The following is a 17,248-nucleotide window of genomic DNA, read 5'->3' on the forward strand; positions in this document are numbered from 1 at the left end:
TCCCAGCTGCCCGCAGAAAGCCTGCAAGCAGCACTCTCTGCACTGGCTGTTCCCAACAACTTGTATTCCGAGGCACAGTGGAGATAGAAGATTCACTATTGTGGCTAATAGCCATTGCTCTCAAACATTTCTGCAGTCAAATCTTTTCCGTTACCATTCCAAAGCTATTTTCATTCTAAAATTATCTAGATTTGAGAACCTTTTGGCTAAGAAGTTTTTATTTTGGGGTAAAAACTGTTATGCTGTTACTTGCTTAGTCTAAAGTAACCTAGACAGACAAACAAAAGTCACTCACTTTTGGATTTGAATGGTATTCTTTGACCCCCTCTGCACTTTATTTGGCTAAAATGAACTAAATAAGCTCCTTAGATGTCAAAGGCTACATCTGCTATTATTTTCTGCAGCCACAACATCCTCCCTGCTCTCCTTTGTTGATTCAAGTTTATACAATCCTGACATAGAACACTCAGAGGCTTCATTCATTCATTTTTTTTCCTGTTAGAATTCCATCTTATTAGTTCTGAACTAATTCTACAAATTAATCTACTCTGAATACTTCTGGATTAATGGAGATAATCTCATGAAACGTATTACTCCCAGAACAGAAGCAAAAGGCCTGAGGATTTCAGCAGTCTGGGCAGTGGTCACATACTTGGCTTCCTGGAAAATCATCGTGAATAAATGCTCCCCCCCCCCCCGAAGAACAGGCTTCATTCAGGGCAATGTTGTTTAATAAGTACAAAATTATTAGCATTTACTACTAATACTTCATTAGCAAGCCCAGAGTTCCATTTTATATATGCACTATGCAATGGATTACAGTTCAATACACATAAACTGGAAGGGTTACCCTCAATGCAGGAAATCCGCATAGGAAATCTAGGCCCATGACAGCTTCTTCCTCTCTCTCTCTCTTTTTAAAGAAAAGACTTGACAACAGTCTCCATTGGCATTAAATGCAGCATTTCTGGTGACAACTGCTGCACTCAAGATGGTTAGCGCAATCTAGTGGAAGGTGTTATCATCTATGCGAAAGCACCTTATGACCAAAGATACAGAACAATTATGAACCTCATTTCAATTCAACTGCTTTTTCCGGCAACCTTAATTTTTCCATTTTTCTGGCAAGTTAAACATGTTGCCATATACAAACCTTGGGCATATCGTCCTAAAGACCTAGGTTGTAGTTCTCATTATTTTCTTCAGGAAGAAATGCATATAGTTTACACCAAATAATGTTGAGATCACTAAAGTTCCATGTCTCCTCTTAACCGCGGGACACGCGGAACTACCACAATAGAAGGTGCTGGCTCAGCTTATATATGATTACCTTGGTATTGGGTGAAAATATTGTTATTATAAACTTTATTATCCACCCCGAGTCTTTGGGATAGAAGCAAGTACAGTGGTACCGCGGGTTAAGAACTTAATTCGTTCTGGAGGTCCGTTCTTAACCTGAAACTGTTCTTAACCTGAGGTACCACTTTACCTAATGGGGCCTCCCGTATTTCTGTTCTCATCCTGAAGTAAAGTTCTTAACCCGAGGTACTACTTCCGGGTTAGCGGAGTCTGTAACCTGAAGCGTTTGTAACCCAAAGCGTTTGTAACCTGAGGTACCACTGTACCAACAAGCAGAGGTTTAAACACCTGTCCCACTAATGAATTGACAAACACACCCACCATTCTTTTCAAACAGTTGTTAAGATAATAGCGTATTGAAGGTGAAACAGAATAGCCATTTTGCAAGCAATAGGTCAAGTAGGTTTGGGTGAACAAAAAAGGAAAAAAGTGCATGGTAGTCCAACACAAGTTCATTCAACTCAGTAGGTGCTCAGGTGAAGAACAAGAGGACACCCTCTTGTCTTCCAAACGTACCTTTACAACCAGTAATGATAAAAAAATTCCTTCCAGTAGCACCTTAAAGACCAACTAAGTTAGTTCTTGGTATGAGCTTTCGTGTGCATGCACACTTCTTCCGAAAGCTCATACCAAGAACTAACTTAGTTGGTCTTTAAGGTGCTACTGGAAGGAATTTTTTTATTTTGACTATGGCAGACCAACACGGCTACCTATCTGTAACCAGTAATGAGGCCTCCTCTTCTGTATTTTAACAAAGCAGTCCTGGCAAGCAACAATTCTGAGTAGAGGAGTATCAGATAAAATCAATGCTTAACCATTTCCCCCAAGGGTAGTGTCAGTAGTTGGCATATTCAGGCAGATGAAGTGGACCTGGAGTGCCCCAGTGCTGACTCCTGATCTGCTCCTGAGCAGGTGAGTCAGTGGTGGGATGAACAGCCCCCCACGGTGTTTTCACCTGTTCTTTCCCTCTGTGCTGAATTCGTACAACAGCCCAAAAGACGACGGGAGAAGAATGAGCAAGTAATGGCTGTTCCTTGCTACTACTGCCATCTACTCACATTCTTGTCTCTATGGAAGAGTTAGCAGGTGGCGGAAAGGAGGAGTCCTGCCCACCTGCACGTTCTCTTGGCGAGGGACCACACTGTGCTGAGGAACATAGGAATAGAATGATGCATCGGCTTCATGGCACATCTAACATCCTGTTCTCACAGCCTAGCATCCTTTTCTCACAGTGGGCAGCCAGAAGCCTAGGGGAAACCTACAAGCTTGACGTGAGTGCAAGAGCATTCTGCTCACCTGTGATTTCTAGTAGCTGGTATTCAGGGACGTGAAACCTCTGACTGTGGAGGTAGAACATAGACCTCATGGCTGGTAGCCAATGATAGCCTGGTCCTCCATGAAACGGTCTAATCTCCTGAAGCCATCCCAGTGGGTGGCCATCACTGCCTCCTGTGAAAGATAGGGCCATAATTTTAACATGTGCTGTACCAGGTGCTGCATGAAGAAATTATTTTTACCTGTCCTGAATATTCCAACATTCAGCTTTACTGGAATGTCCACAAGTTCTGGTGTTGGGAGACAGGGAGAAAAAAATTCCGCTCTTTTTTTTTAATACCATGCACAGTTTTATAAACTACTGTCATGTCACTTGCCTTTCCTCTGAACTCAAAAGTACAAAACCCTGCAACCTTTCTTCATAGAAGGGTTGCTCCATCCTGTTACTAATTTTGGCTGTTCTTTTTTGAGCCTTCTCCCAACTCTACAATGCCCTTCTTGAGGTGGGGCAGTAAGAACTGTACACAGTATGCCAAATGTGGTCACACCATAGATTTGTATTATTATAATTTTATTATTTATATCCCGCCCATCTGGCTGGGTTTTCCCAGCCACTCTGGGCGGCTTGCAGCATATATCGAAACATAATAAAAAACCAAACTTTAAAAACTTCCCGATACAGAGCTGCCTGTAATAATAATAATAATGGCATTATTATACTGGCAGTTTTATTTTCAATTCCTTTCCTATTGATCCCTACCGTGGAATTTGCCTTGTTCACAGCTGCTGCACCCTGGGTCAACATCAAGGTGCCTTTCTGGTTACTCACCACCAGTTCAGACCTCATGAGCGTATAAGTGAAATGAAAATTCTCTGCCCCGGCATGCATCGATTTACACCTGTTTTCACTGAATTGCATTTGCCATTCTAACGTCCATTCATTCCGTTTGGAGAAGACCTTTCAGAGCTCTTTGCACTCTCTTTTTGCCTTAAAATAAAGAGAAGAGAAGCCTACCAATGGTCCACCAAAACTTAGAGCTAGCTCTCCCCATTTTCCACTCAAGATCTCCAGAATCAATCATCACCAAAACTGAACACAGAAAAAGTAAAAAGTAAAAAAAAAAAGAATGACAAGGCACCTGATGTATCATCAAACAACACTGGGTCTAATGTAATGCAACATGATTTACCATATTTTTTGCACCATAACACTCACTTTTTTCCTCCTGAAAAGTAAGGGGAAATATCTGTGCGTGTTATAGAGGGAATGCCTACGGGTGGCATGCCTACGGATTTTCCTCCTCTAAAAACTACGTGCGTGTTATGGTCGAGTGCGTGTTATAGAGCGAAAAATACGGTAGTTGCATACACCACACTAGACTTCATACCTATTTTGTCCTCATAAAAAGGCAAGAGATTTGCAATAACTTGGGTGGCATAAAACAAAAAGTGTGTAACACAACATGATTTTTAATGTGTAGCAAGTCAGCAGTAATTCAACAAAATTCTATTGCGTCCCCCCAATATTTTTGGATGCACTAATTTCTTTGCATTCTTTTTCCTTTTCTATAGGTCAGCTATCATATTTATACACATATCCAAAACGAGCTGATTCACCAGAAATGAAAAATGCAATCAAATGAATTTGCCTCTTATTAGCAGATTTGAGAAAGCAGTGTGTGTCTAAACAGCCCAAGGCCTATTTTCCCCAAAAAGTCAGGAGAATACAAGAGTACTATATGACTTTGCACCATTTAAATGTTATTTTATTAAATATTTCCGGTTCAAGGTTTCATTATAACAAAGCTATGAAGGTTCTACCAACATTCAGAAAAAAGCCTAACTTGATTTCAATTAATTCTCTATCATGCAAAATTTTTGCATCAAACATCTTCCATTTCCTGTTTAAAACTTGATATAATATTATATATAGATGCTTACATTAACCCCATAAGAGAACATTAAGAATGCTAAAGGTTTATAGCTGTGTTGGATAATGGCCATACCAAGCTAAGGTTCTCATTAAATTAGAACATGTCTCGAAGACTGTGCAAAAACAAAGACAAAAAACTTCAACTCAAAACTGTTCCAAAAAAAAAAATATTTTTGAAAGATGCAGATACTTAATACAGAGAGGGTTTATCATTAATAATCTTCAGATAAAGAGACAAGGAAAGATCAGACCTAAAAGCATGCAGAATTTGTTATTTTTAAAAAGCTGCATAACTAATTTCCTGTTCCCCACTTCGTGGCTTTATTGTTAAAAACCTGAATAAAATTATCAAGGATTTTCTTTGTCGCCTCACTCACTAAGCTTAGTGCTATCTAAGGATGTTTTACATTAAAGGTCTCACTTCTATCCCACTACTTGAGACAGCATTCCTTTTCTCCTTCACTTGGCTCTAGACGAGGCTGAAAAGGGTTGAAGGATTTGCGCAGACAAACCTCGCAAAGGGTAAATTCCCTTTGCTGTGCTGAAGATAAGCTGTGATAAATGCCGTGATAAATGCAGTGGGACTGAGCTATCAGCCTTGTTAGCAGTAACAGAAGCTAGGATGTTCACTGCAAAGTAGAAAACACATTCCTTCTGTTCCATGGGATCGTTGCAACTTTCTGTTGTCCTAAAACTCCATCAAAAGGTTGTCTTCCTGCTATTCTGCTTAGTCCTTTTTAGGCAGCAAAGGGCTGGAGTGTAATGGAATCCCATATTCTCAAATTTAAGTGACCATACATGCAAAAGCGATTTGGTGATCTCCGTGTCTAGAAGACAGGGAGTCAATCTGAACGTTGAAGTTTACCGGGAAGGTTTCTATCCCACTTCTACTACATAAAAAATGGGTAAAACAATGGCCAAGGTGTACAACTGTCAAACATTTTCTATGTAGGGAATAAAGAGCAATGCTTGCCCTTCTTGGTGGCAAGGGAGACAATTGTGGCCAGTGCAAACTGGCAATCCCCTATATGGGTGTGTTGGGTTCCTAGTCGTAACTACAGCAGAAACTGGAGAACCTTCTGCATAAAGTAAAACCAAAGTTCTGATTCAACGTTTAACTGAGTAAACACACCACCACAGATGATAGGAGGGAGAGAGATTAAAGAAAATAAAATACACCCAATGGAACAACAGGAAACAAAGCTGTGTCAGAGGGACTGGGCTAGTGGAAAAAGCACTTGCCTGAAGTCGCTGGCTCCCTTTGCTCATTTATCAGAAAACAAATAAAACCGGGAAACCAGCAAGCCCCATAGTTACAGGGGTGCATATATATATTTATATATATATATAATCTATTTCAGTATAAAACACAAACTAAGTTACACACCATACAGGAAGCTAACGCATGTGTGTGTGCAAAACTTCAGGGCAGGATGTTAACACAAAGCTTTTCAACTGTTTCCTAAGCAGCACATATTCCGCAGCAATCTGGATCCCATCTATTCTAAACAAAACAAAATCAAAACAAGCCATTCGTGTACCCTCTTCCCCCTAATATCATTTGCTCTTAAACTTTGCCCTTATAAGCTGACTTCATGCCTCCAAGGAGTGGCTGTTTCTTAAAAAATAAAATAAAAATCAGTGCACCTCTGAAGAGCAAGCTCCTACGCTATTTAATCCAGCTCACATTTGTTCCTTAAAACATTCTTGTTCATTTTAACGCAGTCCATCAGTGGGACCCAGTGGCCGAGCAAACGGCTGGCTGCTGCACATCTCCACCGCTGACCCTTGGGCTCAAGTCAGTCTGCTGTATGGCAAAGGGCTGAGAAATGTCCTCCTTCCACCTTGCCCCCTTTTCTCCACGCTGGCCCCGAGAGCTCGCCGCCAGCCACATCTCGCCGATTAAAGCTGCAGCATAGCCTGGACATGTTAGTTCCCACTGTGCCTTCACAGAGCACAGGTTCCAGCATTTTGCTGCCTGAGCTGCTTTCTCTTCCCCCTTCTTTGCTCCGGTTCTGAAAGATGCTCCACAGCTGCTGCCCCATCATCAGCCCTGGAGAGGAGGCGCTGGACACTCCGTCATGGATGATGATCTCTTTTCTATACAAACAATATGGGTTTCTCTCTTGAGATTTAAAAGACACCTTCGTACAGCAGAAACAGACACGATGGATCCATGGAAAAACAACAGAAAGGCGGCAGCGCCCGGAGCCTCAGATTCATGCAGGGTTTCGTGCATTTGGCTGCTGCCGGTTTGTAATTCATATATTTTTTTTTAAACGTCAAAACGAACATGACCGTTGCTGTAATTCAGGCACTCCAGAGCTGCTTGCTGAGAAGATATTGCCCTCCCGCCGAGTATCTCCGAAAGCTGCTGCAGTCAGAAAGAGGAGACGGATTTGAAGGGGGGGGGGGAAGACAGAAGAAAATGTAATAATAATAATAATAATAATTTTTATTTATACCCCGCCCTCCCCAGCCAAGGCCGGGCTCAGGGTGCTAACAAGCAATAATAAAAACAAGTAGAATGAATACAACTTAAAAACAAAATTAAAATTCAACATTAAAATATTAATATGTAGCCTCATCGCAGGAGGAGAAAGAAAAAGAAAAAAGAAAGAGGGGGAGGGAATCAAATTGGCTCCAAGCCAAAGGCCAGGCGGAACAACTCTGTCTTACAGGCCCTGTGGAAAGAAATCAGATCCTGCAGTGCCCTGGTCTCATGAGGCAGAGTGTTCCACCAGGCCAGAACCAGAGTTGAAAAGGCCCTGGCTCTGGTTGAAGCTAATCTAACTTCCTTAGGGCCCGGGACCACTAGGGTGTTGCTATTTATGGACCTTGAGGCTCTCCGTGGGGCATACTGGGAGAGGCGGTCCCGTAGGTATGAGGGTCCTACGATGTGAAGGGCTTTAAAGGTCAAAACCAGCACCTTAAATCTGACCTTGTACTCCACTGGGAGCTAGTGTAGCTGGAAAAGCACTGGGTGAATATGCTCTCATGGCAGAGACCCTGTGAGGAGCCTTGCTGCAGCATTCTGCATCCGCTGGAGTTTCTGGGACAGCTTCAAGGGCAGCCCCACATAGAGCGAATTACAGTAGTCAAGCATGGAGGTGACCGTCGCATGGATCACTGTGGCCAGGTTAATGGAACAGCTGACATTACCCAGCAGCTAGCATAATTAGGCAGGTTTTTTTGGGGGGGGGTCCTGTTTTTGCAAGCTCCCGTTAAGTATTTTAACTCGAGTTAACTATAATCTCAGCACTGCACTTAGTGGAAGTCAGGATTCCCCAAGACAGAAATCTGGTTAGCAAACCCCGTTCAATAATGAACCCTGGTTAGCTATGTCTCATGGTGGCGCCAATGAAATGTTTAACCACGGTTCAAGATTCAGTGGTGGAAAAAGAGCAAAAGGAATTCATGTCAAAGAGAATGAACTGGGGGGATGGGTTAGGTGCCTTTAAAATGCAACCAAACTGTAGTACTTCACTTGTAAACAGAATTGACAACATGTTCCTATATGTATAAAAATATAAATGTATTAACAGCACGAGCAGATTAACTATGCTGTTTATCACTGCAGATGGTATCAGGAGTAAATTGTTGGAACAGGTTGGAACCATTTATTTCCTTCTTATCTATGTGAATACAGGAAGTGAGGGGATCAAGTCAGGAGCCAAGAAATGTAGGCTTCAGTGTATGGTACATCCTTCTAACCTGTAGCATTTTAACAACCAGAGGTTGGCTCCTTCCCTGGAGCTAAACTCCTATAAAACTAAACATATCTTTATGACTTTCAGCCTTGAGTGCTTTCTGTCTGAATTAAGTATCCAACACTCTTCTGAAGCTGTCAAAGCTAAATCTCCAACAATTCCAGACATTGGGACACGCTGCATTTTGTACATGATTTTGCCCAACACGGTCTTCAACAGGAGACCATGAGAAACACCAGGCATAGATCATAAATTTCTGGCTCGGTGAATTCCTATTCTTGTAGACAGGAGCAGTGGCGTAGCGTGGGTTGTCAGCACCCGGGGCAAGGCAAGTAATTTGCGCCCCCTAACCCATGGATTTGCACCCCCTAACCCATGGATTTGCGCCCCCTAACCCTAACCCCCAGATGTTGCGCCCGGTGCAGCCGGCACCCCCTGCACCCCCCACGCTACGCCACTGGACAGGAGGGAATTCAGCACTGAATTAGCCTGCACCTCCAGAGACTGGAGACGTCTTTTGAGGCAGCTGGAACCTCCCAACAATCTTCAAGATGGCCGAACAAGGACAACTGTGAAACAACACTAAGGGGAGAAAATTACATTTGTCTTGTTCATCCTTCTCCTTTGCCTTTTCCACCCCTACCAGATAGGTCTGACACCTTCAGCATGCTTTGCGCTTCACTGCTGGGAAAACAGTAGTGAGCATTATCTACTTAGCCAAGAGATCTGAACCGCCATGTATCTTTGCAAGTTCCCATCCACAGGTCTCCTTGGTAAGGCTTCCTCTGCCGTATTATACTTCCTCTTTGTACTGGAGAGACTTTCCTGGCCCAACATACCCATCTTTCAGCTTCACTGGAGTGGAGCTGCCGGGGCCCCAGAGCAGTGGTAGTGGACATTCAGCCACTTGCCATCACGGCGGTGCCAAACACGGGTTTCTTCCGACTGCGTGGTGCGGGGTCGGCCTTGACCATCAATATACTGTGTCAAGCGGATGTAGGCAATGCAGGCTGCGTCATCACCAATAACGTGAACGTGGGGGTTCAGGATGGTGGTGTGGATTGGCTTGCTGTTGTTCTTGGACAATACTGGGGAGACATGTGAAACAATGAGAATTCCCCCTAACCTTGCAGAGAGAAACAGGTTTATTTCATTCATTACTTTGGTCACTTCCCCCCATAGATCACACATCTTTTGCCTTCCTTTCCATCGCAGTCAGACCATAATGAAGCAGTCCGACCAACTGCCCCACAAAACTCCTTCCTTTTCCTAATTGCTTCTATGCTCCACTCCCTCGAATAATTTTCTTAAAATGAATTAATCTCAGGCTCCTGGAGAAGCAGGTTACTTTTTTTATTATGACGCTGTGAACCTAAAGGATTCTTTGAAAATCAAAAACAATGGTTGTTTTTTCCAAGGGACATATTGTGTTCTGGTGTTGCAGGTATATATTAACCTGCAACAGCAGGAAAAGTTGACTGCTAAGGAGAAATAAAACAAACATAAACAACATGCAGAGAAAGGAGCCATCATTTTTCTCCACCAGCCTCTGGAGAGATTTCAACAGTCAGAGCCTGCTTATAAGTGGCTATATTTCAAGTGTTGGTTATAGCACGGAGGAAAGGACCTGAACCTTGCTTGATACTTATTCATGTATTCACTGCCTTTCTAAAGAAGTAGACAAGGTGGAGTTCACATCTGTGTCCTGCTACGACCCCCTCCCCTTTTCTTCTGCACATTGATGCTTATTTGCAGGGAATTTCTGTCAACCCATACCTCTAATAATTTATTCATTTATATTCAAGCAAGAGTGGAAACCAAGAGTATCTTCAAAACCACATGGTTGATAAATCAGATGGTTGTGAAATCACTGCTGAAGAAACCCTTTTTTTTGGAACCTGAGGATTTTAACAACTAATTGGCCAGTCACAAATATCCACTTCTGGGGCTGCTACGAATCTTCGGACACTGCTGAATTACACCAATTATCAGGATTCATTTCAATCTAGTTTTAGGTGTGCCTTCAGCACAGAAACTAATTGCCTTGGTGTCCCAAATGAATGGCCCATATAAGGAGAAGCTCTAGATTTTTCTGCAGCTTTCAATACCGTCAATCATGGTATCCTTATGGACAGGCTCTGAGGGTTGTAGTTTGATGGTGTATCAGGCAACTGATATAAAAATTCCAATTAAAAGAAAAACTAAGAGGAGAATTCTGGAGTGCAAATTTCCAGGATAATACACTTACAGTAAGCTCCCCACTGCCAATGTAAGTCCAGAGATGGTCTTAAAACTGCAGTTCTTTCCTATCTAAGCAAGCAGGGTCAAGGGTAATTTTGGTGTTGCCAGTTATCTACCACTCACAGTTCTCAAAGTAAAACTTGTGGAAATCCATTCCCTCCACGAGATTCCCCAGTGCTTCAGGTTCAAATGAGGTTAATCCAGGGTCACAGATCTTCCTGCAAGAAACGAAGTACAAAGGATCTCATTGGTATCTGAACCTACAGCCTGTGTCAATATAGACTGTTTGCACCATGCAGTTTTGATTCAGAGGGCTCCCCAACCAGGAACAGAAAGCTGAGCTTCCTTAAGTATTATAACCTATTTTCCTAAGCCCTAAGCAATCTGAAGCTTCAAGGCTAGGCACCTGCTGCTGCTGCTAACTTCTCATGAAGTGGGAAGCAGATCTTAAGGGAATGGAAGCAGTCTTCACATTTTAGGGTGAAAACACTAATTTTCAACTCATTCTCTAAAAGTTAAAAGTGCTTTTACTCTTCTCCCACACAGGTGCCCAATCATATTCATTACCATTCCCACATTACAGTTTACGCCAAGTGCTCTAGGATTGAACCCCAGGCATTTTGCATTCCCTCCCAGCCAGCAGCTTAAAATTATTATTTACTTTCAAATTAATCAGCTATCTTTTCAGAGAAGACTCTCTGTCTAAGGGATGCAGAACTTAACAGCTAATAAAAAATTACGAGGTATGCTTTGTGTTGATGGGATGTTGCTGAAAGGTGGTTTCATTCTGACCACACTTCTTGTAAACTTTTTTAGAGCTTTTGACTTGTCCTAGCTCCTACCCTCTCGTGAAATGGATCAAACTGGGAGGAATCAAATCATGCCTTTCAGAAGAAAACACTCATCTCCTCCTGAACAGTTTGATGGAACACAGCTGGAATTCATATCTATACATGCCTTTGTTCCTTATCAACTTCATATAGGATGCTGGCTTCCCCCCACTTTATGACAGCCCTTTTAGCTTCCTAGAGAATGTGCTGCCAGGAAGAGTTTGCAATGCATTATGGGGGGAAAGAACACTAATCACTGACTTTAAGTTCATATGTTGGGAAAATAAGCTTGTTTGGTTGTGTTTATGTATGTGCATGCTTGCACACACTCCTCTATGCAACAGAGAGTACTTATTAGTATTCACCTCTGCATTTCTACTAAAGTAGCTGCATTTATTCATGTAAATCAGAAAATCTTTGGCCCTCCAAATGCCCTTATGGAGCCCCTTCCGTCTCTCATCCCACTTCACTGGGAAGCCATCAGAGCAAGAGCTGCTGCGCAGCTATCGCTCTTGCTCTGCTGGCTTCAGCGATAGCTGCACAGCTTCCTCTGGCTTTTCAGGGAAGTGGGAGAAGGGACGGAGGGCAGCGCGCCCGTCCCTTCTCCCACCTCCTGGAAAAGCCAGCAAGAGCCACTCTATCTTTAAAGAGCCGCACCGAACAAGCGTGTCTGCGGCTCTTGCTGGCTTTTCTTGTTTTCCTCCTCTAAAAACTAAAGGTGTGTCTTATGGTCGGGTGTGTCTTATAGAGCGAAAAATACGGTAGGATTTTGCTATTTTCTACTCCCCTTCTCCACCTCACCACCCCATGGTTATGTATTCTTTGACCCAAATTATCTGGCTTCGAATGGCCAACTGAACAGCATGCCCCCGCCCTGTGTTTCTCCACTTACGTGTATGCCTCGAAGTCTCCGTTGTTGATTGCCTCAATCAGCTGCTCCGTTATCTTTATGATCTCTTGTTTACGCACTGGAGAAGGGAATAAAAAAAAAGAGGCAGCTTTACGGCACATGGGAGCTGGGACAAAACATATGGCAAGCAAGTGCTCCCTTCCGGAGATTCAACAGAGCAGTGTTCGCAGCGGTGGTTGCTCTCTTGAATTCCAGAACAGCAGTAATGACAGCTACATATTGGAAGGAATGGAGTCTGGAAGATGGAAGGAATGCAGGAAGAAGGGAGAAGGCAGCAGTTCGAACAGCAGCACTGCTACGCCAAGAAAAGGCTTGGCTCTAACAATCTGCGCAGGATTTATGTGGAGAGCACCAAGGATCAGACTACCGTCACATTTCCATTACACTGTTTCTAAGGTGGAAAGACCCACTGCATCATTTAAATCTGAGGTGTAGATATGGAGAGAGAGGGGTCTGCTGCAGGCATGATGATCCTGACCTCAATCATGGTGACAGCAATGGCAGCAGGGCCAGGAGCTCAGGTGCTCCCTCTGCAACTTTCCTCTCAATTTTCCGTCCCTTATTGCATGCCCACTGTCACAAAGGGTACTTAATGCAAAACATGGCTCCCTCATAAACCCAGGAGTGGAACCATGCTTTGAAGTGGGCGTGCAAACCATAGTTTCCAATGAACCTGGTTTGCGTTCACTGTAATTTGCACTGGCACATACAGAGAATACCAAGCCATTGCTAAAAGATGAGAAGGAAAGAATGTGAGAGTCATTCCAGAGGGAGCTCAGGGAAGGAAAGTGTGCCTGCACAAACTGCATTATGTTTGCACTGGGCCACAGAAGTCCCTCACTTCTTCGAACTGTGGGCTTCAGTTCCATAGATCCCCAAAGAGATGAACAAAAGGATGACACACTGACAGGTCTACAGAAACTGCCTATAAATGCCTGTTTGATGGCTTAAGCCATCCTTTGCCAACCTAGTGCCCTTCAGATGTTCGGGACCAAGACTCCCACCAGCACAGGATCTAAAACAGCTCCTGAGAGCCTTCCTGTATCAAAATGTTGTGCCCATGAAAGATTCCTAGCTCTAGTATCACCTTCCTCTTTCACCTGACCACCTCTCAGGACACAAACCACCCATCCATTTGTTAGCCTGAGCCACCTTATTCACATCTGCTCCTACTGCGTAATTATATTGGATTATGCCTTACTGTACCACTATCAAATACTGCTACACACACTATTTGTAGGAACGATTCTGGCACAATGGAACCTATTCTCAGCCATACAATCAGCCACAGCTCCTGTGGTCTCACTAAGGAACTGTGAACCATCAGGTTGAATGAAGACCACCAGCCATGTATTGTAGCTTGCCAGGAATTTTGCACACAACTTTGTGGGGGTTTTTCCAGTCTGCATCATGCACTGATATATGCTGTTTTGTAAGTGGGTGCAATAACATGTTTTTCAATTCAGGTAGGTATCCGTGTTGGTCTGACACAGTCAAAGTAAATAAATAAAATTTAAAAATTGTCCAATAGCACCTTAAGAGACCAACTAAGTTTGTTCTGGGTATAAGCTTTCATGTGCATGCACACTTCTTCAGATGATGTTTTTCAATGTTTAGGGGGATTTTTTAAGGCTCCAAGTTTGAGCTTGTTCCAAAATGGCCGTGTACAGCAGAATGCCCCTGGGATCTGGCTTTCAAATGTACACTGTCTCTGTATATTAATACCTGTATAAGAGGTGTTTCCATGGGCATAGTGTTGAGTTGCCCAACAAGAGCTGGTGGGAGTAGAGGTGTCCCCAATTTTTAGAGGCACTGAGGCACCCCAGTCAGGCAGCAGTATCTGCTGCTCCTTTACTCCAATTCAATTAAAACAAAGCTGAGCAAGTTCTAAGAACTGAACCAACTGCAGGCCTTGAATGCATAGAGATATGCTACCTGGATGGAAAAGAACACTGCCTTTCTCTGTTATTAGACATTTCCATGAGTGTGATTGCCCTTGGCCCTTGTTTTGGTCAAAAGAGATAGAGCTCAAAACTTAATTTGAGACTGTCTATAGTTCCACCAAATTCAAAATTCACTCAGCTGTTGCACACATAAATTACAGAAGTGTGACAGCAGAAAAGCTCTTGTTGGAACCATACGGGAACAGGACAAGAGGTAGTTTCTAGGGTTCAGGTCTGAGCTGAATCTGGTGGCGCAAGGCACCACACATTGGAAGTCACTGGCTGCTGTTCATATGTGTTGTTTCATCTACACAGGTAAGACATATAGTCACTAAGCTTCCCTGGAGTCCTTTGAGGTAAAGGGCAGGGCAGAAACAAACGAATGAATGAATGAATGAATGAATAGCCAATAACAGCAACAAGACCTCTGTAAAGTGGGACAAACCACTTCATACCCCATCTATCAATGTTTTTATTTCCCAGAGCAGAAAGAACAGCTCTATCTATCAGCAAGGCCATCAATGACTTCACATGCCTTATGAACTTTCTGTATGGATGCTACTGTTACTAGTCTTAAGTGATTATGACGGGACCTATTTTTTCACATTTACAAGTGAAATGCTGTCCCAACAACCGGGGTAGCATATGGATGTGCTGAGGTGGCCTGTTCATCACATGGAGAGATGCAGTGTACATTTTGAACCTTCACCTCCTGCTGCATCCTCCCAAAAAAGGAGCAAAAGGCAGCTCTATTTTGTCTCCCTTCAGTGCCCCAGCTGCACAGATTGCAGCTGGCCAAATCAGAGAGAAGACACCCCTGGAATTACCACATTGGCATTTTTCATGCAGAAATGGTTTGGAAGCACATGGAAGCCATTCTCAGACCCTCAACATCATACATGCAAGCTGCTAAACCATTTCCCTCCAGTGATGCTTGGATTTCACCTGGAAGTAGCACACTTGCCTTCCAGTCCTCTACTGTGGTGAATGCTTAGGAATTGCAGCTACATAACAAGAAGTGTTGTATGGTGTATGAATATACAAATACACTCCATGCCAGGGCCAAACACAACACTGTCTACACTGACTGAGAATGCATCTCTAAGGTTTCAGTGTCTTTCCCATCACTGTAGCCAGAAAACCTTTTCAGGGGCGCTATCAGGATTGATGTTTTACACGCAGAACATTATGATATACCACCAAGTAACGCCACCTTACCCTATCAACATACAGGAATTGAGGCTACAGAACAAGGAGAGCTGGATGATATCAAAATACTGGTATTTCTCTAAACATCCACACAGCAATCTCCAATGCATTAAAACTGTGGAAGTGGATGGAATGGTGACAGATGGCATATCTATGGTACGGATTTATTTATTCCGAGTTTGGAGCTTTGCTAAGGCTGGAAACATTAGATGGAGTAACTTTTTTTGCTTTTTTGTCGGCAATTGCAGCTTGAGAATTGTGCTTGCTGTTTGGGGCTGATGTTTTCATGTGCCTAACGGAGGTCTGAACTGGGGCTTCTTGCTCCTAGCTAGCCATTTCAGGAGAAAGAAGTAATTCAAAGAGGGGGAGTGAGGGAGAGGAATATATATCTTGGAAAAATGAGAGATAAAGGTTCAGAAAAGGTAGAGAAGTAAGGAGGCTAAGTACTAGGTTGGTTTGTTTTCTACTCCTGCTACTACAAAGCTAACTTACATGGCGGATTGTTAAGTGCAAATGGAACTACAGGAGTTAGAACAGGCTCCGACTGAGCACGATCCAACTCCACAGTTTGCCCTGGGCTGTCCCAGGCAAGTAGTTTCTCTTCACAAGATTGTGTAGTGGTAGCTGCAAAACAAATGCAAGCACATTAAAACAAAAATAAAAACCAGAAAACAAAATAAGGACTGCATTGAAAACACACACACACACACACACACACACACACACACACAATCCCAGAGGCAGCAATGCCACCAACTTCTGCAATGCAAACCAAGTGGGGCAACCGGATCCCTACAAAGAGATTCAGTCTTTCAAAACAGCAACTTGGCAGGGGGTTGGACTCGATGGCCCTTGTGGTCTCTTCCAACTCTATGATTCTATGATTCTAACTAAGAAACACAGTAAGATTTGAGGAAGGAGAAGGTGAAGTGATCTAAACTCCAAATCATAAGAGCAACAGAGAAAGCACAGAAGCAGGGTTCCCTTGCCTCCGCCTGAGTCGGGTTTCTACATGACCCTAACATGCCTCATTGTGGTTCTACTTTACAGGAGGGGGACAAAGGCTTTGCAACGGTTTGGAATGGAAAACAATGTCTCCTCTTGTCAACGAATGTTCATTACAACTAGGCAATGCTGAATCCAATCCTCCAAATACTTTCTCACCCGACCTGTAGGTTTTGGAAGAGGGTACAGTGGTGCCTCGCAAGACGAAAAGAATCCGTTTTGTGATTCTCTTCGCCTAGCGGTTTTTTCGTCTTGCAAAGCAAGCCCATTGAAGGATTAGCGGATTAGCGCTATTAGCAGCTTTTAGCGGCTTATCTGCTGATCGGATCAGCTGATAAGCGGCTTAGCGGCTTAGAAAGGGGGGGGAGGAAAAAAAACCAGCAGGAACTCGCAAGACATTGTCGTCTTGCGAAGCAAGCCCATAGGAAATTCGTTTTGCGAAGCACCTCCAAAACGGAAAACTCTTTCGTCTAGCGAGTTTTCCGTCTTGCGAGGCATTCGTCTTGCGGGGCACCACTGTACTGTCTGGAGAGGAGATAGAGATCATCTCCATATAGCCTTTGAATTACAAATGTAAAAAACAAAAACCATGTTGCTTCGTTAGCTGTTCCCTATCACTATCCTCCCATGCGCCTGCTCTTAAATGCCCACGTTCAGCTTCACGCACACATACAGCTCACAGAAACAAAACGACTTAAGACAAAATTTTGCAAGTTGTTATCTCATTACACAAGTGGGCTGTTTTAAAACAGCATGCACCCAGTCCTGGTTTTAGAGTAAAATATGAGCCGAGATGCTAGAGCTGAATGGAGTATTTCAACTCTGAAAACCAA

General features: G+C 43.3%; 1 protein-coding gene across 31 annotated transcripts in view; it reads right to left on the bottom strand.

Annotated features, from left to right (window-relative positions):
* Positions 1 to 4,374: 4,374 nt before the first annotated feature.
* Positions 4,375 to 17,248, bottom strand: part of CAMK2G (calcium/calmodulin dependent protein kinase II gamma) — a 162,429-nt gene continuing 149,555 nt past the window's right edge. For 15 of the 31 annotated variants that reach the window (XM_083502625.1, XM_083502618.1, XM_083502627.1 and 12 more), the window contains 4 exons: positions 12,241 to 12,316; positions 10,642 to 10,736; positions 9,117 to 9,365; positions 4,375 to 6,941 (listed from right to left, as the gene is read on the bottom strand). In XM_083502625.1, the coding sequence (XP_083358751.1) occupies positions 9,130 to 9,365; positions 10,642 to 10,736; positions 12,241 to 12,316 (407 nt within the window). In that variant the 3' untranslated portion in view covers positions 4,375 to 6,941; positions 9,117 to 9,129. Of the gene's footprint in view, positions 6,942 to 9,116; positions 9,366 to 10,641; positions 10,737 to 12,240; positions 12,317 to 15,902; positions 16,035 to 17,248 lie in introns of all 31 variants that reach the window. The other 16 variants (XM_083502637.1, XM_083502635.1, XM_083502609.1 and 13 more) reach the window with 3 other exon arrangements.

Source organism: Podarcis liolepis (genome assembly GCF_965112155.1).
Source record: "Podarcis liolepis genome assembly, chromosome: 5".
Lineage (NCBI taxonomy): Eukaryota > Metazoa > Chordata > Lepidosauria > Squamata > Lacertidae > Podarcis > Podarcis liolepis.